General features: G+C 41.3%; 1 protein-coding gene across 3 annotated transcripts in view; it reads left to right on the top strand.

The window, feature by feature from the left end:
- GNAS (GNAS complex locus) overlaps window positions 1–24192 on the top strand; it is a 236362-nt gene that overhangs the window by 79508 nt on the left and 132662 nt on the right. The window contains exons 1-2 of one of the 3 annotated variants that reach the window (XM_034787180.1): window positions 11693–12819; window positions 17561–17633. In XM_034787180.1, coding sequence (XP_034643071.1) covers window positions 12681–12819; window positions 17561–17633 — 212 coding nt within the window. In that variant the 5' untranslated portion in view covers window positions 11693–12680. Of the gene's footprint in view, window positions 1–11692; window positions 12820–17042; window positions 17195–17560; window positions 17634–24192 lie in introns of those variants that run through there. The other 2 variants (XM_034787181.1, XM_034787179.1) reach the window with 2 other exon arrangements.

Genomic DNA, 24192 nt, shown 5'->3' with positions numbered 1-24192 from the left:
TTGCAGCTGTATACCTTCCTTTAAAAAAATGCATGAGTGTTGTTGGCACTCTGAACTTTTTAATTAACTCCTTTAGGGACAACGTGGCAGGACAGCAAGGCTTAGCAATAATAGTCACTTTACTCTTAAACAGCACTAGAGAGCTACAGATCTTTGAAAAAGAACCCAGTCCTCAACACACCCCTATGATCTCACCTCTCCTGTGAGTCCAGGTTTGGTCAGCATCCACCAGATAGGCAGCCCTTCCTACCTTTTCTCTCTGTAATCTGGTCTTCCTAGATGTACTGTGATTGTGACACTGGATGTAGTGCCATGTTGTGAGCTCCATTGTTTTGTGAACGACATTTTGACTGTAACTTTCATTTTGGAGGGTGACCTTCATCTTGCATTGCAACTTCCATTGTGCATTACAGCATCTATTTTGTAGTAGAGGCTTGACTGAAAGACTGCCTCAGGATCGCTGACACAGCGCAATCTAGGACCATCAGCTTTGACCATCTCCCAACAACCCACTCACAAGAATGATGAACTCTCTACAGAATCCATGGCTGGGGGGAAAGAGTCTGGACTTTCTCAGCCTGGATAGGCACATGACCAAAGGATCAGAGACAATATTTAAGGAGAAAGTTTCTCTTTGAGGATACTGTCTATAAACTCGCTCACTAGAATATTCAGGGAAAATTAACACACTTTTCATTCAAGAGTATATTCATGGAAAATGCTGTGTGGCATTCGCCCAGCTCTAGTAATAATAACAAACATGCCCATGCATGAGCTAGGCCAAACAGGCCTAGAAATACAAAGTTAAGGCTGAATCCTAAAAAGACAATGCAGGAACATTAGGCCCCAAAATGTCCTCTAAAAGCTTGGTTGTATTTCAGCTTGCTGGCTAGGATTCTCCCTGCAGCTACAAGATATTTCAAACAACAAAATCAATTAAATCTATTCCTTTCTGTGTGTCTCACAATAGGCAGTGCTGTGCATGCTTAGCACGTGTGCCGCTTTGGTACAGAGACACTATCAAGACCGAAATCATTTTAAACAAAACAAATAATGTGGCTGCTGAAATCTTCCTCTGGAAGACGTCCTTGGGAGACGCCTTCCTGACCAGTCATTTGCATGGAGTTAGTGTCTGCCTCAGTAATACTTACACCAATTCAAAGGTAAAATATTGCAGGATAAATGTGTGGCTATGTAAATGAAATGCAGCCAAGTGAAAGAACCCTGCATGGAGCATGGGACTGTCCCTCCCCCATATGCCAGAGGAGACTCAACGCTGTTTCAAGTAGACTGCAGCAGAAGGAGTCATTAGGGAGAAGGAGTCTGCCAGGAGCCCTGTTCTGCACCTACACTTTTTTGAATCTAGTTACTCCAAAACCATGCAGAGGACACAGAGAGGGGTTTATAGGCTGGCATAGAAGCCTGGAGGTTTTGCTGCAGCCCTACCACCTGAGGGGGCGGTGGGGTGTGAACTCCATCTGAGTCCTCACCTTTGCAGCATTCCCTACACCAATCCTGATTCCTCAGCATTAGTACAGAGAGGGATGAATTTCTATCAACAGCTCTTTACTAGCACAAATACAGTGACCCCACAGACTGAAGAGGGGAGGGTGATGTACACATATAGTGTTACAGGTTTCAGAGTAGCAGCGGTGTTAGTCTGTATCTGCAAAAAGAACAGGAGTCCTTGTGGCACCTTAGAGACTAACAAATTTACTTGAGCATAAGCTTTCGTGGGCTACAGCCTACTTCATCAGATGCATGTAGTGGAAAATACAGTAGGAAGATGTATAAAATACAGTAGGAAGGTATATATATATCTTCCTACTGTATTTTCCACTACATGCATCTGATGAAGTAGGCTGTAGCCCACGAAAGCTTATGCTCAAATAAATTTGTTAGTCTCTAAGGTGCCACAAGTACTCCTGTTCTTTATACAGTATTACTTCATTCATTTATGTGGAGCATGCTGGAGGCCTAGTAACTAAAGGCCAAATGCTATAAGGTGCTGAGAATCTTCCACTCCCATTGAAGTCCATGCTGGCTATGTTGAGCACCTGCCAGGACTGGGCTCTCCGCTATGAAACTTGCTCAATGTTTACGTGGTGTAGCCTAAGCTGTAACAAGTTGATTGCTTCAGAAGTGGCTAGGCTACTCTTCCTCAGACAAGAGCGTATGCACGGAGCAATGGAAAAACAAATTCAGCATTACAATACCCAAGAGCATAAAGCAAACAGGTGACCTGTAAAAGAACAAGCCATTGGGTTTCTGCCCTGTTTGTTTCTTGATGGTGGATAAAGAAGGCCTGAAAAGCGTGTGTGTATATTTCCAAAAAGAAAAGTTTGCTTCTTTGTTATTTAAATATATAAAATGTATGGAAATGTTGGGAGCTCAGATGAGAACTGGGAGTTTTTTGAGACCGTCACTGAAATACAAGAGCGTTAAAACTTTAACAAAGCCATCGTTCTCCCAACTGTTTGAGTTGAACAGGTATTAATAAAAAACAAAACAGTTTTACAGTCTAATAAAGATCATTTCCCACTGTAATAATTATTTATTTTATTTATGTGTATTTCAGTAGTGCCTAAAGATCTCAACTGAGATGGAGGCTTAATTTTGCTGGGTACAGTACTGTACGTAGTCATAAGAAATGGTCCATACCCTGAGGTGCTTATAATCTAAGTAGGCAAAACTGACAAAGGACAGGAGGGGAAGTGATTTGCCCAAAGTTGCACAGCAGATCAGAGGCAGAGCTAGGTCTAGATCCCAGGTACAGGTCTGTCGCATCTTACGCACATTTAACATGCGCGATTTCAACTTTACGCAGTCTGCAAAAACAAAACAAACAAACGAAAGAGAAAAACAACAGTTTTAATACTATACCTGTAGTGCGGGGGATTTCGCCCGCCATTGAACTCAATGGGGTTTTGGCTATATGCGGTTTTCGCTTTACGTGCTAACTGCGGAACGGAACCCCCGCGTAAGATGAGACAGACCTGTATCTTGAATACCAATTCAGTGCTTCGTCCACTAGACTGCACTGCCTCTCCATTGACTTAATGGTTTCATTGCACGGCACCTCTGAAATCATAGTCCTGTCAAATCTCCATAGAGTCTTCCAAGAAAAAAATCAGTGTAGATAAGAACTTAAGCTCCAGTTTTAAAACTGCATTTGTGTGCTCTATGAATACAGCTTTAAGATAGGGGCCTTAGTTTTTAATGTAAAAATAACAAGGCAGGAAAAAAATATGTTTTTAGATAACCTTTTCAGGCTTTCTGTGCTAAGAAAAACAGCAAAAACTCAATCCTGTTTCCTTTGCAGGTCACCTTTAATAATGGCGGTTGGTATTGAGAGTACTATAGCTTTGCCACAGTAAAACATATGTGCAATTATAAAAGCTATTTTGCGTGTGATCGTTTGAATGCAGTTTGAATTTAAAATGTAAAAAGTGGCAGATGGATTACAGCACATTAGAACCTGTGACAATGTACCAAGATCTATTTAGAAATCCTCTTATACCCCTTCCTTTACACTCCATAAAATGAAAATGCTCGGCCAGTAATTAATAATAATATTATTTAGGGCTAAACTGTGCACTGCCTAAAGAACAAACTGGTGATGAAATTGTAACTCAGACTCATAATCTGCCTCTCAGATCCCACCCTTTGAAAGCAACATGTCACATGTGCTGCCTGGAGCACTAGGATGTACTTGTGCTGCAGTTTCATAAGAAACTTTTTACAAAGTTCACTGCTGAATGCCTGAATGGTTGGAAAATAAATTAATAATAAAAAAGAGAAGATGGGTGAAGGTAGAAGATGAAAGGCGATAATTCTGTGTTTTTACTATCATAATCCTGAATTCCTTAAAGTCTGTTTTCATTTAGTTAAAGAGACGTTGGGGGGGGGGGGGGNGAATTTATTTGTTCCCCTTAAACTGGCTTGAGGTTACTCTAGGGTAGGGGTTCTCAACCTTTTCTTTCGGAGCCCCCACCCAACATGCTATAAACACTCCAAGGCTCACCTGTGCCACAATAATTGTTTTTCTGCATATAAAAGCCAGGGCTGGCATTAGGGGGTGAACAAGCAGGGCAATTGCTTGGGGCTCCTGCCAAGCTACATCCTGGGTGGTGGGGTTCGGGCCCCTGGTCTTCAGACCCATGTGGCAGGACTTCAGCTTTCTATCCTGGGCCCCGGTGGGTCTAATGCTGGCCATGCTTGGCACCCCCCTGAAACCTGCTCGTGGCCCCCCCCGGGGGCCCTGGACCCAATAAGTAGGTTTTGGGATTTTTATTTATTTATTTATTTATTTTAAACTTTAGGTTTAGAATTTTTGTATGGAAAATTCTGTTCTACTGGAGAGGGAAACATTTCCCATTAGCTCTGTTAGTTTTGGTGTACTCAGAAAGTGTTTTCAGTTTGTTCTTTTGGGAGAATATTGATGGCACACCTATTTGTTTATTAGTGACATTGCACATTTCATTATACCCTGCTTGTTTCCTATTCGAAATTCCTATTCCTATTCCATACGGTCGTTCTACTTGATGATAGTTTCTTGATCTACCAGGGTTTCATTGATGATAATTTAATTTTTGACCTGGTTCACCTGTTAGGGCTTGTTGACCTGTTCTTTGGCTGGTGACTGCAGGGGACAAAAATGTGCATAGGCTGCTAGCTCCATGTCCAGTTTGCTTTGTTTTTCCTTATTAGATTATTGCTGGGCTCGAATTTATTTGTTCCCCTTAAACTGGCTTGAGGTTACTCTAGGGTAGGGGTTCTCAACCTTTTCTTTCGGAGCCCCCACCCAACATGCTATAAACACTCCAAGGCTCACCTGTGCCACAATAATTGTTTTTCTGCATATAAAAGCCAGGGCTGGCATTAGGGGGTGAACAAGCAGGGCAATTGCTTGGGGCTCCTGCCAAGCTACATCCTGGGTGGTGGGGTTCGGGCCCCTGGTCTTCAGACCCATGTGGCAGGACTTCAGCTTTCTATCCTGGGCCCCGGTGGGTCTAATGCTGGCCATGCTTGGCACCCCCCTGAAACCTGCTCGTGGCCCCCCCGGGGGCCCTGGACCCCTGGCTGAGAACTACTGCTCTAGGGTCCCTTGTTTACCATATCAAAGAGCAAGCAGGAGACTTTGAAACTTTTTTATCACTGAGATGTTGTTAATTTCAAGCCCAAAGGATTTTGCATGATTGAAGATGGCTCCATCTAGCAAAATCGTAAGCAGTAGACTTGATTCACTGCAAGAGTCCCCTGGGGTCTCATGCGTTTTGAGACCTCCTCCTAGGAATTGTTCGGGCAATGACAGAACTAATCAAGGCAAATAAAAGATGGATCTGAGTCTAAATCGTAGCCTTAATTAATCACCACATCAGACTGGCGGGAAGGCCAAGTTTACTGGGGATTAATCATGTTGAGAATTGTAGGTCTGATCCTGCATTACTGGAGTCTTAACCCAAGAGCATAGGCCTTTTATTTATCATGCTAAATTTAAAAAAAAACAGCCTGCAGAAGAGAGAAAACATCTCTAATCAACACACAAGTGTCCGTGCACACACTCAGAGATATATTAGGTGCCCTTAAAAAGTGCCACCTCGTTGAAAGATTCCACTTGTTCCAGAGATGCTCCCTATTTTTACAAGGGGAATTCTCTTAGACCCACTGGAACATTAGGGTCATGAACCTATGGAGCAGCAGCACGATGTGCTGAGTAACCATGGACCTTTCCCAAGGAAAACTCTCATTTCTACTCAAGGGTCCAATCCTGCCAGGTGCTCAGAACCAGTGGAACTTTTTTGGGCACCCACTACGTATAATTGTGTTAATTAATTCTTTTCCCCGATACTATAAATCCTCTAGAAGATAATAAAGCCCTGAAAACAACATTGTCCCAGAGTGGAGCAGAAAAAACGAAAGGCATCCTCATCCTTCCTTCCCATACAATGAACGGTATTAAAAAAGGAAACAGGGTTTAGGCATTGCCTTGAAGGATGCTACGTTATATGTTTAGGTGGGGGAAAATTCCAGATTCACAGGTGTTTGACAAGAAGGGATCAGCCTCCCTTCCTCTCAAGATCACACTTTAGCGGGATCAGCATTCCAGTCCCTCAACCCACCCTCAGCAAATCTATCAAATATAATCAAAAGTATTATATGAAACTTACCAACACATAAACCTCTCACAATCACCTAAGTACAAAGGTGGTCTTTTAATGTTATTAATTTCCAAAGATCCTATTGTTGCTGCTTTGGAGCAATTTTTAACTTCAGGTATAAACCACCTTGACAGAATATTGTTGTCTTGCCACCAGGGTAAATTCCATGCCCCTTCCCTCAAAATCCTTAAATCTAGACCCACACAGAGGTATCAGTTTCCTTGGAAATGTTTCTTTTAGACTGTAAAAAAGAATCTGCAACAGGATAATATTGGGTTGCAATATAACATTTCTTCTGGAGCTTTTACCTATCATTGTATTTAGACCCAGAAGGAACATCAACCGGTTTTAGTATTTAGCTGGAAGTGTGAAACACAGTCAAAACTAAAAGGAGCCCAATCTCACAAATTAATGCATATAGGACTTGATCTCCCATTAACTTAAACAGTGCAGGATCAGGTCAATAGGTTTTGTCTCCCTATGTCTAGGCCTGCAGTGGGTGAAGAAGACATCATTTTTTCAGATAAATGAGGAACAGTCCCTAATACAAATTTCATGTGATCGCAGAATGCACACTTTTGGATAGTTCTTTTTTTACTGTTTTTAATAAAGAGAGCACCAGTTTTAATACAATGGGCCAAATCAGGTTCCACTGTAAATCAATGGGAGTTTTGTAAATTAGTTGAATACATCCTTCTTATCCAACACCATAGCCCAAGGTCTTATTCCACCCTGAAGGCCGCAGGTATACAGTATACAAGGACCTTCACAATTCCTTTGTCCCACAGCTGCTCCAGATATACAGATCATTGTGGTCATTTCAGCACACACCTAATTCACATTTTGTTTTAGGACAGTGATCAGTGCCATCAGGTACAAATGCAAACAATTTCACAGCAATGATTCACTTATCAGTGAATGTTCTACCACACTTCCCATCCAGGTAGCTTGTTTGGCCTTTTTCTGTCTCCACTGCCAATTACTATCATATTTGTGCACACATTTATGAGTACTTTGAGGCTCCAGTTAAAGATCTCCTCCCATCTGGAAGGGACTGATGACAAAGAAAATACAAAAGCGCCTTGAGGCTGAGGGCAGATTTCCCCTTCTTCATAAAGTGGTACATATTGACAGTTCTGCAGTCTCTTCATAACTATTACAATGGGAAACTGATGAGTTTTTACTAGGGCTGTCGATTAATCACAGTTAACTCACGCAATTAATTTTTTTAGTTAACTGTGATTAAAAAAATTAATTGTGGTTAATCGCACTGTTAAACAATAATAGAATACCATTTAAATATTTTTGGATGTTTTTCTACATTTTCAAATATATTGATTTCTATTACAACACAGAATACAAAGTGTACAGTGCTCACTTTATCTTATTATTTTTATTACAAATATTTGCACTGTAAAATGATAAAAGATATAGTATTTTTCAATCTACCTCATACGAGTACTGTAGTGCAATCTCTATCATAAAAGTGTAACTTACAAATGTAGATTTTATTTTAGTTACATAACTGTACTCAAAAACAAAACAATGTAAAACTTTAGAGCCTACAAGTCCACTCAGTCCTACTTCTTGTTCAGCCGATTGCTAAGACAAACACGTTTGTTTACATTTACGGGAGATAATGCTGACTGCTTCTTATTTACAATGTCACCTTAAAGTGAGAACAGGCGTTTGCATGCCACTTTTGTAGCCGGCGTTGCAAGGTATTTACATGCCAGATATGCTAAACATTCATATGCTCCTTTGTGCTTTGGCCACCATTCCAGAGGACATGCTTTCATGCTGATGATGTTCATTTAAAAAAAAATGCATTAATTAAATTTGTGACTGAACTCCTTGGGGGAGAATTGTATGTCTCCTGTTCTGTTTTACCTGCATTCTGCCATATATTTCATGTTATAGCAGTCTCAGATGATGACTCAGCACATGTTCATTTTAAGAACACTTTCACAGCAGATTTGACAAAACACAAATAAGGTACCAATGTGAGATTTCTAAGGATAGATACAGCACTCGACCCAAGGTTTAAGAATCTGAACTGCCTTCCAAAATCTGAGAGGGATAAGGTGTGGAGAATGCTTTCAGATGTCCTAAAAGAGCAACACTTGGATGTGGAAACTACAGCACCCAAACCACCAAAAAAGAAAATCAACCTTCTGCTGGTGGCATCTGACTCAGATGATGAAAATGAACATGCGTCGGTGTGCTCTGTTTTGGATCATTATCGAGCAGAATCCATCATCAGGATGGACCCATGTCTTCTGGAATGGTGGTTGAAGCATGAAGGGACATATGAATCTTTAGCACATCTGGCATGTAAATATCTTGCGATGCCGACTACAACAGTGCCATGTGAACGCCTGTTCTCACTTTCAGGTGACATTGTAAACAAGACGTAAGCAGCATTATCTCCTGCAAATTGTAACCAAACTTGTTTGTCTGAACGATTGGCTGAAGTAGGACTGAGTGGACTTGTAGGTTCTAAAATTTTGCATTGTTTTAGTTTTGAATGCAGTTATTTTTTGTACATTTGTAAGTTCAACTTTAATTATAAAGAAATTGCACTTGTATTTGGTGAATTGAAATATACTATTTCTTTTGTTTTTTATAGGGCAAATATTTGTAATAAAAAATAAATATAGAGTGAGCACTGTACACTTTGTATTCTGTGTTGTAATTGAAATCAATATATTTGAAAATGTAGAAAACATCCAAAAATATTTAAATAAATGGTATTCTATTATTGTTTAACAGTGCGATTAATCACAATTATTTTTTTATTGTGATTAATTTTTTTAATTGTTTGACAGCCCTCGTTTTTACTGTATTTTCAGTGTAAATTTTACTCTGGCTCATATGGTTCCCGCCCCACTGCAAATACCGTTATATAACTGGCATTTGTTTGAAAATAAATTGACTCCAAATACATTTCAAATAATAATAATTAATAAAAGCCAGGAAAATTATATATCTTCTGCTTCAATTGAATCTGGGCATTGGAGATTCAAGACAAGTCTTTGAGGGCTTCTTTGGGCCTGATCCAATGCTCAGTAAAGTCACTAGGAGTCTTCCCATTGTCTTCAAAGGATTATGGCTCGAGGCCCAGACTCCCTGTCACTTTCATGTTTGACACCAACAGAATCACCAAAAGCCCTGAAAAATCTCCAAAGCCTTAGGTTGGGTAGGTATTCTGTTCCGGACCTATGATTGCTTTCAGATCCACCTCCCTGTAAGTAAGGGCAACAGAATAGGTGCAGTCTAATAGGTCAAGATGACTTCCTGGATGCTTACTGTATTCTTACTGCAGGTGGTTGCCAGTATTTTAACTGGCTGATGCACACTAGAATTTTCTTATGCAGAATTTAATTTTCCAAAGGAGGATAAATAAATTTACTTGGGATGGGGGACATACATTTTCACTAATCACAGAGAGAATACAGTGATAACTAATATAGAAGCTCAGGTAAAATATCAGTTTGGGGCAGATGCTATCAGGTAATCTTGTCTATATCTTCATTATGTGCTTTAATATTTTTAAAAGCTTAAAATATTTTTTCCTTTCCCATCTTGTTCTTTTCCATTAGGCAGTCCCTGATCTTTTCTTTTCCCCTGGTGTTCTGAGTGGAGTTGATATCAACAGTCATTTTGTTTGACAACTTCAGCTTACAGAATGCCGGAACATCATGCCAATAAATATCTTTGCTTCTGTACCAGCCTGACCAACAGTATTAGCACAACTTTGAGACTAGTTTTTGCTGATACGAAGACAACAGAGGGAGTACAAATGTAGGTTTTTTTGCAAAAATGGCCCCATGTCCTGCAAGCCCTTCAGGAATTAACTTCAGGCACATGAAAACATAAAGTTAATAGATGTGCAATTGTTTGCAGGATCAGGACTACAGTGACAGTTTTGTTGTTGTTGTTTTAATAACTCTTCGGCACTGACCTTGTAAGCTGCTCTGCATAAACATACCTATACCTCTATGAAGCCCCACTGCAGTCTGTGAGGCTCTGCACAGCCTCCTTCCACCTGCAGATTACAGGATGAGAGCCTTAGAAAAACAAATCCCTTTTTGATAAATGTTGGGGAACTAGTATTTTACAAGAAGAAACACTAAGGCACTAACCTTTATTTTCCAACTGCAAGTGCAGTTCACTTGTTTATGCTTGTTACTGCCTGCTTTGGGTAGGGTATTTTTATTTTGTAAATCTTTTAAAAATAAACCAGAAATGGTTAGCTAACAAAAGGCATATACACAAGAGACAGGATGTAGTGCAATGTAGTCTAAAGCTTTAATCCAGCAATATTACTTTAACCATGCAAGTAGTCCCATTTACTTCAGTGGAATTATTTGCATACTTAAAATTAAACATCTGCGTCTGGTCCCAGGCCTGCAGGGAGATGATTCTGCCTATGCTGAGCTTCCAGGATCAAAGTATATGGGACTGTTGTGGCAAACATTTAGTTGAGTAACTTTACTCACATAGAACCACCTACATCAGTAAAGGTATATGCTTAAGTGTTTGCAGGATAGGCCTTATGTAATTTAGAAAAGCCTTAAAATTCAGCAACCAATAACATACAAATATACATTTAAATACAAATATTTGGTTTGATGTTCTCTAATAAGTATTTTATTTATAAAGTGACAGCTCTTTCCCCATGAACAGCTTAGTTAAAATGTGTATGGAATAAAGTTTATAAACTTTAATTGAATAGTTAAACTGCCAATCCTGCAAACACTTAGGCACATACTTAACTTTAAGCATGAATAGTCCTTCCATGAGACTATTAAGTTTAAAGTCATTAAAGTTATGCATGGCCCAAATTGTTTGCAGCATCAGGCCTAGAACATTAAAACATGATACTAATGAATAAAATTAAGATAATTTAGTCCTAAATTGGATAAACAATCAGGCTACAATGACTTCAGTGGGCCTGTAGGCTGCAGTAAGCATTATGCACTGGTGTTTGCAGGACAGGCCCCTACTATGGTGAGCTTACTGGGGAAATGTAGTAGCTGTTTACACGGCACCACTATAAAGAAAGCGGGATGGCGGAAGAAAAATAAAATAATTTTTCTGAAACTGGCAGGGGAATTTTTAGGAGGTATTAGTTTCCTTGGAACTTGACCGGACAGCAAAGCTCACATACCAAAACTGCGGGTGGATTTACTGAACACAAGTACTTAGGACCTTGGTTTTGCATGTCAGACAAACACGAATGCCCAGTAAAGGGAAAATTCTGCTGTTCTACTTGCTTGCACTGTTTTTGTAGCCAAGCCACTAAATAAGCAAACTTCTGAACGTGAAGAACAAATGGGGAGCGTTAAAAGGGGCGCATAAGAGCGAACGCGCTCGCCTCTCCCCACATCTGGTCTCTGGGACCCGGTGCCTCCCTGGGTGTCTGGTTTGAAGAGGGCGCCTCTAGTCAGCAACTCCTGACGTTTGGGTATCATGTGAATGGTTCAGTTCCCATGGTTCAGTGTGTGAGCTTGCTTGCCCCACCCCATCTCTCTCTCCCTTCTCTATAGATCTCAATAAATATCTCCCTCTCTCGCTAAGAGAAATGCAAGAGAGAGGAGAAAAAATAAATTAGGGGGAAAACCCGCTAGTGGCGGGGCTAGTTTTGCTTGGGGGGGAGACCAAACCGGCTTTTACTTCTCTCTCCCCCCCCACCCCTCCCCCTCTCTGCCCCCCACTCCCTCTGTTTGCTGGAGAAGCCAAAGGATTCAGCAGCCTGGAAACCTAATGTGAAAAAGCAGCAGCAGCAGCAAGGGAAAAAAGGGGGGCCTTGGACTGGAAAAACCACCATTAGGGAGGAAGAAGCAGCGGCCGCAGAAGAGGAAAACCCGCAGAGCCCAGAGAAGAAAAGGGACTTATTATCCAGCAGGGAGCTGGGGGTTGGATTGACCCCTTTGGGTGCTTCAGCCCTTTGGAGAGGGGGGAGAGGCAAGGAAGAGACATTTCTAGATTCTCTCTGATCAGGATTTGGGGAGGTTTCTCCTGCTGGAGCCTGTGCCTTGGATCTAAGGAGGATTATATATATATATATATATATATATATATTTGTGGGGGGGTGGACCTGCAACTGGATTCGTGTGTGTGGAGGGGAAACGGGGGTGATTTTTTTTTAAACCCGAACTAAGCGGAGATCCAGCCAGGGGTGCGGAGATCCCCTATTTTTTTCCCCTCGGGAAAGGTGCATTGAGGGGATCGGAGTGGTTCTGGGAGGGAGGGTTAGGAGCAGCTGCAGCTGCTGGGGAGGAGGCCCGGTTGAGCAGCAGCAAAGTCATCGCCATCGGCCCCCCCTTGGCTGGCTCCGCTCTCTCCATGTCTCTGGGCAGCGGCAGCCACAGCAGCGAGTAAAGGGGGGGGAGGAGGAGGAGGAAGAAGAAGGGAGCCCGGGAGAGTGTCTCCCTCCCTTCCCTCCCTCCCCCCAGCCGCCCCGGCCGCCTCCTGCTCCCTTCCCCTGGACCCCCCGGCCGCCCCCTCCCCAAGATGGGCTGTTTAGGGAACAGCAAGACCGAGGATCAGCGCAACGAGGAGAAGGCGCAGCGAGAAGCCAACAAGAAAATCGAGAAGCAGCTGCAGAAGGACAAGCAGGTCTATAGGGCCACGCACCGGCTGCTCTTATTGGGTAAGGGGGGCCCTGGGGAGACGCGCCTGGGGGATCAGGGCTGTAGGGCCACGCACTGGCCGCTCTTATTGGGTGGGGGGTGGGGGGCTGGGGAGGCAGGGGCCTGTAGGGCCACGTATCAGCTGGTCTTACACGGTGAGGGGGGCCCTGGGGAGACAGGGCCTGGGGGAGCAGATCTGTAGGGCCACGCACCGGCTGTTCTTACACGGTGAGGGGGGCTGGGGAGACAGGGGCCTGGGGGAGCAGGTCTGTAGGGCCACGCACCGGCTGCTCTTACAGGGTGATGGGGGTTGGGGAGACAGGGGCTTGGGGAAGCAGGTCTGTAGGGCCACACACCGACTGCTCTTATGGGGTGGGGGGGGGGCTTGGAGGAGCAGGTCTGTAGGACTTGGACCATGCACCGGCTGCTCTGGGGGTGGGGGCTGAGGGGACAGGGGCCTTGCCCCGGGGAAGTAGGTGTGTTGGGCCCACCCATTGGCTCTTTTCTCTGGAGTTAGGGGAGAGAGTGGCTGGGAGGAAGGTCTAGGCTACTCTCACTGGGGAAGGTGGGGTGGCCCTAGCCAGGAGGAGGGGGTGTTGTGGGAAGTAGGTCTCTAGGGCCACACAGTTTCACTGAGTAAAGGGGAAGGCTTGGGGGACCTGGGAGAAACAGGTCTATAGCACCATCCATTGGGGGAGCCAGTGAGAAGAGTGGGCTGGGTTGAGGGAAAGGGGGAGAAGCAGATAAGGGCTCTTGCGGGTAATGAGGGACTGGAGGAGGCCTTGGGGAAAGCTCACAGTACAAGTGGGTCTGTAGGGATGCTCATTGGGCCCTGACGACCTGACCCTGTGTAAAGGGGTGCCAGGTGCAGGAAAGCAGTTGGGGGTGAGAGAGGGAGTCTGGAGGAAAGCAGCTATGGGAAAATAAATAGGTCTAGGTAAGGGTGTTGGGGGCTGGGAAAGATCGGGGCTTTGAGCCTAGAGGGAGATGTGGGCAAAACAGCTGTTCAGAAAGAGCTAGTAAATCTTCAGGGCCTACCCAGGCTCCTCCTAATAGGTAAGGGAGGGCACAGGGAGTGGGGTGCTCAAGGGTGGGGGAAGCAGTTATTCAGGGGTGAGCATGTCTACAGGGCGACTCACTGATCCCACTTACTGTTGAGGGAAGGAGGAATTAAATGGGCTTTTCGGGGTGTTGGAGGGGAAGGGAGATCTGGAGGAACTCCCCCTTTTTGAAATAGGGGATGGGAACAGGGAAATGCACCTTACAGCCAGGCTGTGGAGGAGAGAGATGGGGAAATGGATTTTTAAGAAGGGGGATACTGTGTTGGAAAAGAGGATGGGGAAGTGGTTGGGGAAGGGATGCTAATCCTTGAGGGGAACAAGGAAAGGGATTGGGTATGTGTGAATATCTGTGGTGGGGAAGCTGTGAAGTGTAATGTCAGGGTTGTGGTGGGAAACAGGCTGTTTTTAAAAGGGTCATGGACATGTACTCTCTCCTCTGTCATGTTTGTTACCATTATTATTTTTTGTTGTTGTTGCAAATCTAGTTAAATGTTATGTGTTCTGGGGAGCATTTATGGCTTGGTTTTATATATATAATCCAATCTTAGATGTTAAAATTTTTTATTATATATATATATATATATAATAAAAATTTTTAACATCTAAGACTGGATTATTTGCATATGTGGTATTTTTGAGCAGATACAATTAGAAATACAGGTTTAGGTTTATAAAGTGGTGAAAGCCCCAAAATTACAATAAAAATATTAACAAAAAAATGTACCCGGGGCAGGCATATTGTTCTGAAATGTTTTTAAAATGAGATGTAAATATGAGATGTTAGCAAATTCAGTCACTGTAGAGTGTATTGGTTGTGAATGTATTAAGGGTTTCTTTTTGTGTGGAGGAGAGGTTGGCCCTTGGTAAAACTGAATCAGTTCTGTTATGAAATGACATCTTAATTTTTGTGGGAGGAAGGGTGCAGACTTGGATATCCTCATGAGTAAAATCTTTAAAGTGCGGATTTAGAAGAAGAAAAAAGGTTTGGCGTAAATGGAGAAATAAGCAGAAGAATTATTGTAGCATCCACTATGCTTAAGGGTCTGTCAACATTCCCATAGAAGATCCCTCTTTTCAGTACAATTTGGCTTTCAGTCTGGGGGAAATTTCAGCCAGAGATTCAGGAGACTGACTGTTATATAGGATTTTCTTTATCAAATATTTATCAAAAATTATCAATATTTATCAAATTAGTTTGTGTAAGTAAGTGACAAGATTTCAAAAAATAGAAGACATTTGGTTGTGATGTGCTTTTTTTTGTCTTTGGTAACAAAAAAAATGGCTCAGATATCTATAAATGAAAACTTGTAGGCTCTTTATAATAGTTATAAGGCCTCTTCATGGGTGTTTAAATGTGAATGACCCAGATGTTGAGGTTTAAAACAGTAGCTGTCATGTATTTATGTGAAATCCATAACACACACATCTTAATGGTAAAATGCCTGTATCTGTGTATTATTGTCTTATGCTTATCCACTTTTGTAGAGCACTTGAAATCTATAAATGAGAAACTCTAAGTGTAAAACATTATAATAACAACAGTATGTTGAGAAAATATTAAGAATAATACAGAGTACCTAAATACATTCCATTCCATTTGATGGATTGATAATACTGTTCTTAGGCACCAGTCCAGCAAACCTATATACGGTTACCTTTACTATCATGAGTACTCTCCCTGAAATCAGTAGGACTACCCATGGTGGTAAAGTTAAGCACATATGTAAGCGTTCACACTACTGGGGCCTTTATGTGTCCCTGTTGCTCCATAATGAGCTACACATTTTAGGAATGGGCTAATTCAGAGCAATATATAAAGCTTCAACTTGGTCCACTGATGTTCTGTCTGGTCCAAAGAAGCCTCTAACTCCATGGAATGTCAATTACACATTTTATACTCTGTTTTTACTCTTTAAAAACAAAACAAAACAAAAACTAGGAAAGGAAATTAAGAAACTGGAAGTTAAAATCTGTCTGAGGCAATCATTAGGAAATTCAGCATTAGAGTTGAAATTCTGTTATTAATTACTCTGTGTGTGTGTATGTATGTATGTATGTATGTATGTATGTATGTATGTATGTATGTATGTATGTATTTCAGCAGATGCAACATTCACCGCAATACACAGGTTATTTCCAGTTGTGGAGAAGACCCAGTTTCTGCTTTAACTGGGAATGTTCATGGTTTTGATTGGTTTTGCTCCCTGTCTTATCAGATGGCATGGTTGCTTTTTGTTGGTGGGGGCATATGGTGGTTGCCTAGATGCAAAATTAGGGACAGAAAATATTCTTAACTAGTGAAAAAGGGAGAAAAGAGGTGTAAGATTTTGGCATCTGGGCAGCAAAATGTCCAAAGAGGCTTGTTTGGAAGGAGGGCAGGGCTATTAAGGACTTGGGTGGGGAAAAAAATCCAGTTTTTATGGTGGAAGGCAGAGGTGAGTGTCTCTGTCAGAAAATAAATTTTGAAATGTAACTACTAAAATGCAGTTTTGAACGTGAGACTCAAAATGGAGGCTTGTGCTGTCAGTGTGTGCTAGGGAAGGCCTGGCATCCTAGAAACACAAACTGTGCTTCCATGAACCCATCCTGCAAAGGTCTTTGTGCACTTTCTCTTAGTGAGACCCAGGCTTATGGCAGGGGAAAACAAGCAGCCAAAGGATGCTAAAGAGAGCATCTGTGTGTATAATTCGCTAGGCCAAGGGGTTTTACTCTGCAAAAAATGTCTGTCTGCTTTGCACAGAGAGCCACCGATCTGAATGTGGATGGCTCAATTGGGTTTTGTTGCTGAAGCCCTTTAGTATGCAGGAGGAGTGGGTACAATGTGCAGACTGGAACGGGAGAAAGGGGGCTTTCTCCACAGCCTAGGTTCAGTGTGTAGGGTGGGGGAAAACCAGAAAGGTACTGCTTATGGGAACCTGACTAAAGTGAGGGGGCTTTCTCTTTAGTTCATGGTGTGTGTGGGGGTGGGAGAAGACAAGAAGGGCTGCTTACAGGATGCAGATTGGAGAGGGCTTTCTCTGCAGCCCATAGAGTGTGTGTGTGTGTGTGTGAGAGTGGTTTGGAGCATGTGGAGAGAATAGGGGAGGCTGTTTACAGGATGCAGCCTGGGGTAGGAGGAGGGAGCTTTTCTGCAGATGTGTGGGTGGAGGGGTCAGAGGGACTGCTTTCCTTATTCAGATGACAATGTCCGTATCTTGCATATTGAGTAGTTAAGTTTCAGTGTTTGTATGACAGGAGCTACATTTAAGGCTCAAGGATTTTGAGGATCTAACTGAAAAATGATTTTGCTTCACATGGATTTCATTGACTCGACCTTTCTCTCCACCAGAAAGTGGTGATCAAATGAGAAGATTCAAACTTGTCAGTTTTTTCCCCCTTCTCTTCCTCTCCCCTCCCACCTCCCCGAAATCTTAAAGTTGCCCCTGTCTCTTCCTCCAAACCGCCAGCCTGCTTTTAACATTGACGCTAGAAATAATGGACGGTGAAATCTTCCAAGTTTCAGCTCTGACACATGACTGGAACTGGGCATTTATTTTTAGCCATGTCTGCAGTTTCCTATGGCAGTTACTTTTTTCTTTCACTTTTCACTCTTGTACTGAGTAATCCAAATTTTTTGGATTTTGCTCCTGAAGAGAAGATTCTTATGTGCCCCTGCATCACTCATGCTTCCTTCTGAAACTGATTTACTTTCATTTTCTAGGTGCTGGTGAATCTGGTAAAAGCACAATAGTCAAACAGATGAGGATCTTACATGTGAATGGATTTAATGCTGAGTAAGTGCATTCATCTTTTTCACTCCATACCTTAGGATGTGTGTACCATACAATAGTGGTTGCTTTTGTGTTATATCCAGTATATTTCCTTCTTAATGTTATGACTTTGAGAATTTAGCTGTGTATGTTTAGATGGGAATAATCAATGTTGTTATGTGCAGTTTATCTGGAAGAAGTCGGACACTAGTAATAAATAAGTGACATTGCTATACAATGATTTTATCAAGGCTCTGTGTACCAGACTTGATTAAGACTAATATTTTTTTTTCCGCTGCAGTTACTTTCATAACATGGCTGACACTGATTTACCTCTACTGTAGCACATTGATTCATGCTGCTGTAAACATTTTCTCTTGTTAAATTCTAAAGTACAAAACAAATGCAGTCTTCTTTATTTTGAACAAGGAGCTTATGTTTCAGTATCTTCATTGTATACTCTGGTTTGTGAGTTTTGGAATTCTGGGTTGGATTTTCTTTTCTCTTCCTGTGTGTGTTAAATCATGTTGCTTAAAGCTTTCTGTGTTTACACTTATTCATATCTGTGAAATTATTTGGCAGTATTGGTGAGGAAAGTATTAGGCATAAAAAGTCATTCTTATCAATAGTTTAGTTTTTAACTTTACATATAGTTAAAACAACTTTGCAGCTTTATCTCAATGCTATATCAAGTTGTTAATAATAATAATAAGTCTTCTGTACCATTAACTGGACAAAAAAAACAGCAACCCAGAACTGAACCTTTTGGTCGAGAGAGGTTTTTGTTTTCTAATTTTTCACTTAATCCTATTGAGGGGAGATAAACAAAAGCCAGGAGGAATCCTTTATGCTTGCAGACAATCTCTGCTTGAGAAAGGTGTGTGCTCTTAGAATTACAACGATTCCAACTTAATTTCTGGGCATTGGAATTTCAAAGCCCAGCATCTTTTTGTTAGATTGCGTTGTATCCTCATTATACTTTTTTCCAAACATAATATATTTTTCAATTGTGTGATATTTTGACTTTCAGACAACATCATTTAGTATTTGAATCTTCTGTCTCAGAGGATGAGTTGGTTTTTCAGTAGATAATTCTTCAGTAAGAACGTCTGAGCTAAACATCCAGCCAAAGAATCTGGACGATACTTCCTCCTAATCCCCAAACACTAGTTCAGCATAAGGTACACGTTCTCTTGGAAGAAAGTTTAGACTGATTGACAATAAATAACATCTTACACTATGACCTTTTAGCTGCTATTTCTAAAGAATATTTTCTCTTTGCCCAAGACAACATTCTCTGCCTAAGGGCCAAATCCTGCAAAATCTTACTCATGCGAGTAATCTTCATTAATTTAATTTGGCTAGTCGCGGGTGGAGGATTGTAGGATTTGACCCTGATGTAGGATCAGATGCTGAGAATTGCTAAGCATCTGCAATACTCAGCATTTGCAACTTCCATTGACATTAATGGGTATCTTTCAGAAATTGGCCCATAAAACCGACACAGATTAAATCTACTAAAGATATTAATGGTTGCAAATGAGATGTTGCTAGTGAGTAATGAGTGACACATTGCCTTCATACATTCCCTCTATCACTAATAAGTGTTGGGATGTTTAGTTACATGGAAACCACAGTAGAAAAGCATACAGAATGTGTGAAAAGCATGTCGTGTGGCATCTAAGTTTTTTAATTGCTACCAGAAGAATAAATAAATCATAACTTACCCTTCAAATGTTAGGAGGAAAGATATGTTTAAGCATGGTGAGAACCTTGCAGATTATACACTAGTTCCTTAAACTCTTCCCATTTTTCTTAAAGTGAGTTAATTGCTCCCTACACCTACCTTCTTTCTTGTCCATCCCCCTGCAACCTACCCACTTGATTCCTTGCCAGATTTTCAATATATAAGAAGTAGGGATTTAGTTTTCTCGCCTGGTAAATTAAAAATTAATTTTTCTTGTTTATCATACCAATCCCATTAGAAAAAGTCAAGGATAAACTCAGTCAGATATACAACAACAAAATAAATAGATGTGATTAATGACTTGTGGAACTCATTGCCTTGGGATGTAGTGCTGATCAAAAGTATAACTGGGTTCAAAAAAGAGCTGGATAAGTTCGTGGATGTCTGGTCCATCAATGGCTATTAGCCAAGATGGTCAGGGATGCAATCCCATGCTTAGTGCAACCCTAAACCTCGGCCAGCTAGGAGTAGAAGATGGGGTGGATCGCTCCAGCGGTCCTGTTTTATACGTTCCCCCTGAAGCTCTGGTACTGGCCACCATTGGAGACAGGATATTGGGTTGGATGGACCTTTGGTCTCACCCAGTTTGGCACTTATTCTTATTATAGGTTGTTTGTAAATTCTGTAATACATTGTAAGTGAGGAGTTATTCATTAGTGTAACCATTGGAAGCCCTTCAACTGTCTAGTATGGATGTGGTTTTTAATCTTTTCCAGTGATGCAGGTTAACTGTGTGGCTTACAAGAAATCCAGGTTGTTAGTACTGTTGAAAACTTGGATGTCCTTGATTTGGTCACCTCTGTGATCATGTGTTACAAGCAGAAAGAAAGTACATCTTGTCAAAGACACCTCATGTGCTTTCAAAATATATGAAGTAGGTATCTTGGTGGTGCAAGTTTTTTCTTTGTTGGTCAGATATTTTTAATTTCTGCTAATTAAACTTCCAGTGCTAAGTGTGCTAGTTTACTGCAGCAATTTTTGTATTCTGCCTTTACTCTATATTTGTGGTCTTCAACCTGAGGGTCCACAAACGGTCTAACATTTCCAAAGGGGTCTGCACCTCCATTTGCAATGTTTTAGGGGTCCGCAAATGAAAAAAGATTGAAAACCACTATTGTATATCAAAGGCAATTGTATCTGAGCACTCATCTGAACTTGGCCTTGAGTCCTATGTGATACTCTGGTTTCTTTTCAGATTCTAGAAATCTTTTGCCTACTTAACTAGGTGAAAAATATATAATATATATATATATATAATTTTGTTTTTTCACCAAACTAGAAAATTGTCCTTGTGGAATTCAAATTCTTGATTGTTTTAGCTAATTAGTTATTTGAGGAACGGTGAGGGTTTTCCAAGTAATTAAGATGTTTATTGTTAACTGTATTGAGGTGAATTTTTGAGGGTGGTTAAAGTTTTTTAACTGGGTGACTACAGCAAAGACTGCTTCAAAAAATCAAACATAGATCTTATAAGTTATGGTTGTGAACAGAAAAAATGTTTTCCTTTTGTGAGGGAGATAAAGCATTGAGGTATGGGTGAACAACTTCTGTGTTATTGGGGAAGCAGGACATGGTCTATAATAGAAAGTGTTTCGCATTGGCGTAAGTGCTTGGAATTCTTAACTAATACTTTCTATAAGTCCAGAGCTCATAGAATATCAGGGTTGGAAGGGACCTCAGGAGGTCATCTAGTCCAACCCCCTGCTCAAAGCAGGACCAATCCCCAGACAGATTTTTGCCTCAGATCCCTAAATGGCCCCCCTCAAGGATTGAGCTCACAACCCTGGGTTTAGCAGGCCAATGCTCAAACCACTGAGCTATTCTCCCCCCCCCCCCCCATGGATTGGCATATCTACACAGCAGTTACAGCATGGGCACTGGGAGTACAAGCTTCCCCATGCTGCCTTTCCACTGTGCCTCATCCATGACTAGGAGAAGCCATCTTTAAAGATAGTTCAGACACCATCCCAACCAAATCCTTTGTGCCTCCACAAGACTGCCAACAATGGGGCCCATTGTGATGTAGTAAGGGTTTAAAATTGGCACGTAATAGCAGGAAGCCTGTGACTTCCCTTCCCTCCCTCCTTAATATTTTGAAACTGTATTTTCATAAGAATACTGCAAAGGAGCAGGTCTGTGCTGCTGCATGTTGCATTTTTCCACCAACTAGTAATAAAGTGAAACTGATATGATCCTTCTCTCTTTGACTTTGCTCCTCCTTTGGAAGTATTATGTGCAGGATTCAATATATCAGCCTCAATGAAACAGGAGGGAGCAAACTGAATGGAGGAGATGACAAGGGCAGACAGAAGGAGGGGTTGATTTAGGGGTTAAAAAAATGGTGTTTTGCTGACAGCTTAGGTTGACAGGCTCTGGAGGGAGGGTCACTTCAGAAAGGGAGGAATAAACGGGGAATGGGCAATTTGGAAAATCCTTATTAAAAAGAGGAGAGGTTGAAATAGTTCAACAGAAATGAAAATGCTGGAAATCAGGTGTTGAAAAAAAGACACAGGAAATCAACTGGGAAAAGTGACATAAGGGAAAGATGGCTTTCTAATTAGTAGCCTTGGGTTGTATTTCTGGCTCAGTTAGCCTTACTGCAAGACCGTGATAGATCAAGTAGCTCGTCTGTGCCTCAGTTTCCCCATAATATATATGGGGATAATTCTTAAATACCTCATGCTTAGTTTACTAATATTTTAAAGCACTTTATGTAAAGCTTGATAAAAATGCAAATTATTGATTAAAAATAATAGGAGAAACTGGCCTAGTGAACGTGGGAAACAGCAGATATGATACATATTTTGATTTTTAGTAGGGCTTTTGACACAGTCTCACATGACAGTATCATAAGCAAACTAGGGAAATGTGGTCTAGATGAAATTTTATGATAAGGTGGAGACACAGCTGATTGGAAAACCATACTCAAGAAGTAGTTATTAGTGGTTCATTGTCAAACTGGGAGAACATATCTAGTGGTGTCCCACTGGGGTCTGCCTTGTCTCTGGTATTGGTACCATTCAACATTTTCATTAAGGACTGAGATAACGGAGTGGAGAGTGTGCTTATAAAATTTGCAGATGATGCCATCTGGAAAGGGTGGCAAGCACTTTGGAGGACAGGATTAGAGGTGTTTGAAAAAGGACAGTGATCAGTTGTTTTCGGTGCCCACTGCAGGTAGGACAAAAGTAATGGGTTTAATCTGCAGCAAGATAGATTTAGGTTAGATATTAGGAAAACTTGCCAACTATTCCAGAGCATAACTGCCCTTATAGGCTTCCAAGGAAGGTGGTGGATTTGCTGTCCATTAGAGGTTTTTAAGAACAGGTTAGACAAACACCTGTCAGAGATGGTCTAGGTATACTTGGTCCCGCCTCAGTGCAGGGGGCTGGACTAGCTTACCCTTCAAGGTTCTTTCCAGCAATGCATTTCTATGAATCTGTGATTCTGTGACCAGAATTCAAAATAAAGTTGACAAATTGGAGAATTGGTCTGAAATCAACAAGATGATATTCAGTAAAGACAAGGTACTACACTTAGGAAGGAAAAATCAAATGCACAAATACAAAAATGGTGAATAACTGGCTAGGCAATAGTATTGCTGTATAGGAACTGGGGGTTACAGTGGACTAGAAATTGAATATGAGTCAACAATGTGATGCACTTGCAAAAAAGGCTAATATTCTGGGGTGTATTAACAGGAGTGTCATACATAAGACACAGGATGTAATTGGTCCTCTCTACTCCACACTAATGAGCCCTCAGCTGGAGTACTATGTCCAGTTCTTAGGCACCACACTTTAAGGAAGATGTGGACAGAATTCAGAGGAGAGCTACAAAAATGATAAAAGTTTAGAAAACATGACCTATGATGAAAGGTTAAAAAAACTGGGCATGTTTTGTCTTGCTAAAAGAAGACCGAAGGGGAACCTGATAAGTCTTCAATTATGTTAAGGGCTGTTATAATGAGTGTGGTGATCGACTGTTTTCCCTTTCCACTGAAGGTAGGAGTAATGGGCTTAATCTACAGCAAGGGAGATTAAGGTGAGATATTCAGAAAAAATTTCCAACTATAAAGGTAGATAAACGCTGGAATAGGTTTCCAAGGGAGGTTGTGGGTTCCCGGTTGTTGAAGGTTTTTAAGAACAGGTCAGACAAACACCTGTCATGGATAGTCTGGGTGTACCTGGTCCTTCCTCGGCATGGGGGGACAGACTAGATGACCTCTTGAGGTCCCTCCCAGCACTACATTTCTATGATTCTGTTTCACAGAATTGAATAGCTTAGTTTTCAAGGCTGTCGGACAGATTATGTACAAGTTCCTCGCTGCAATTTTTTTCAAAATTAAATCTGGATTATAAACCTATCCAATCCCCTAAAGTTTTGGAACTTTCTCTTTTTGTCCTCTTCCCCACACCCAATTTTAAAATAGTTTGAGGGAATGTGGAGATACTGTCTGACATACAATTTAATCCCTGTTTGTACACTGGTCCACTAGACCGCAATCATTTCACATAAGCCAGTGAATGACAGAGTGAAAACTACATAGTCACTGTCAACCCAGATTGGATTCAAACAAGTGATCTTACAAGTAAATTGGTCCACAATACCGATTCCTCTCAACCACCCAGCTCCCCAGCATATGCAGTCTTTAACTAATTCTCCAAACCTATCCTTTGAAATGCATTTTTGAACAGTTGATATATAAGAATTATTGTGATTTTGTTTTCTAAATGTTGGTCTTGGTTTATTTTGCGATTTAAAAATAATAAACCAAGACAAAGGGAAAGAATATAACAATTATAACTAAGTTATTTAGAAGGAGGAGGGAAATCT

This window comes from Trachemys scripta, chromosome 12, assembly GCF_013100865.1.
Source record: "Trachemys scripta elegans isolate TJP31775 chromosome 12, CAS_Tse_1.0, whole genome shotgun sequence".
NCBI lineage: Eukaryota > Metazoa > Chordata > Testudines > Emydidae > Trachemys > Trachemys scripta.
Note: the sequence above shows the minus strand (reverse complement) of the source record. Positions and strands in the feature narration are given on the sequence as shown.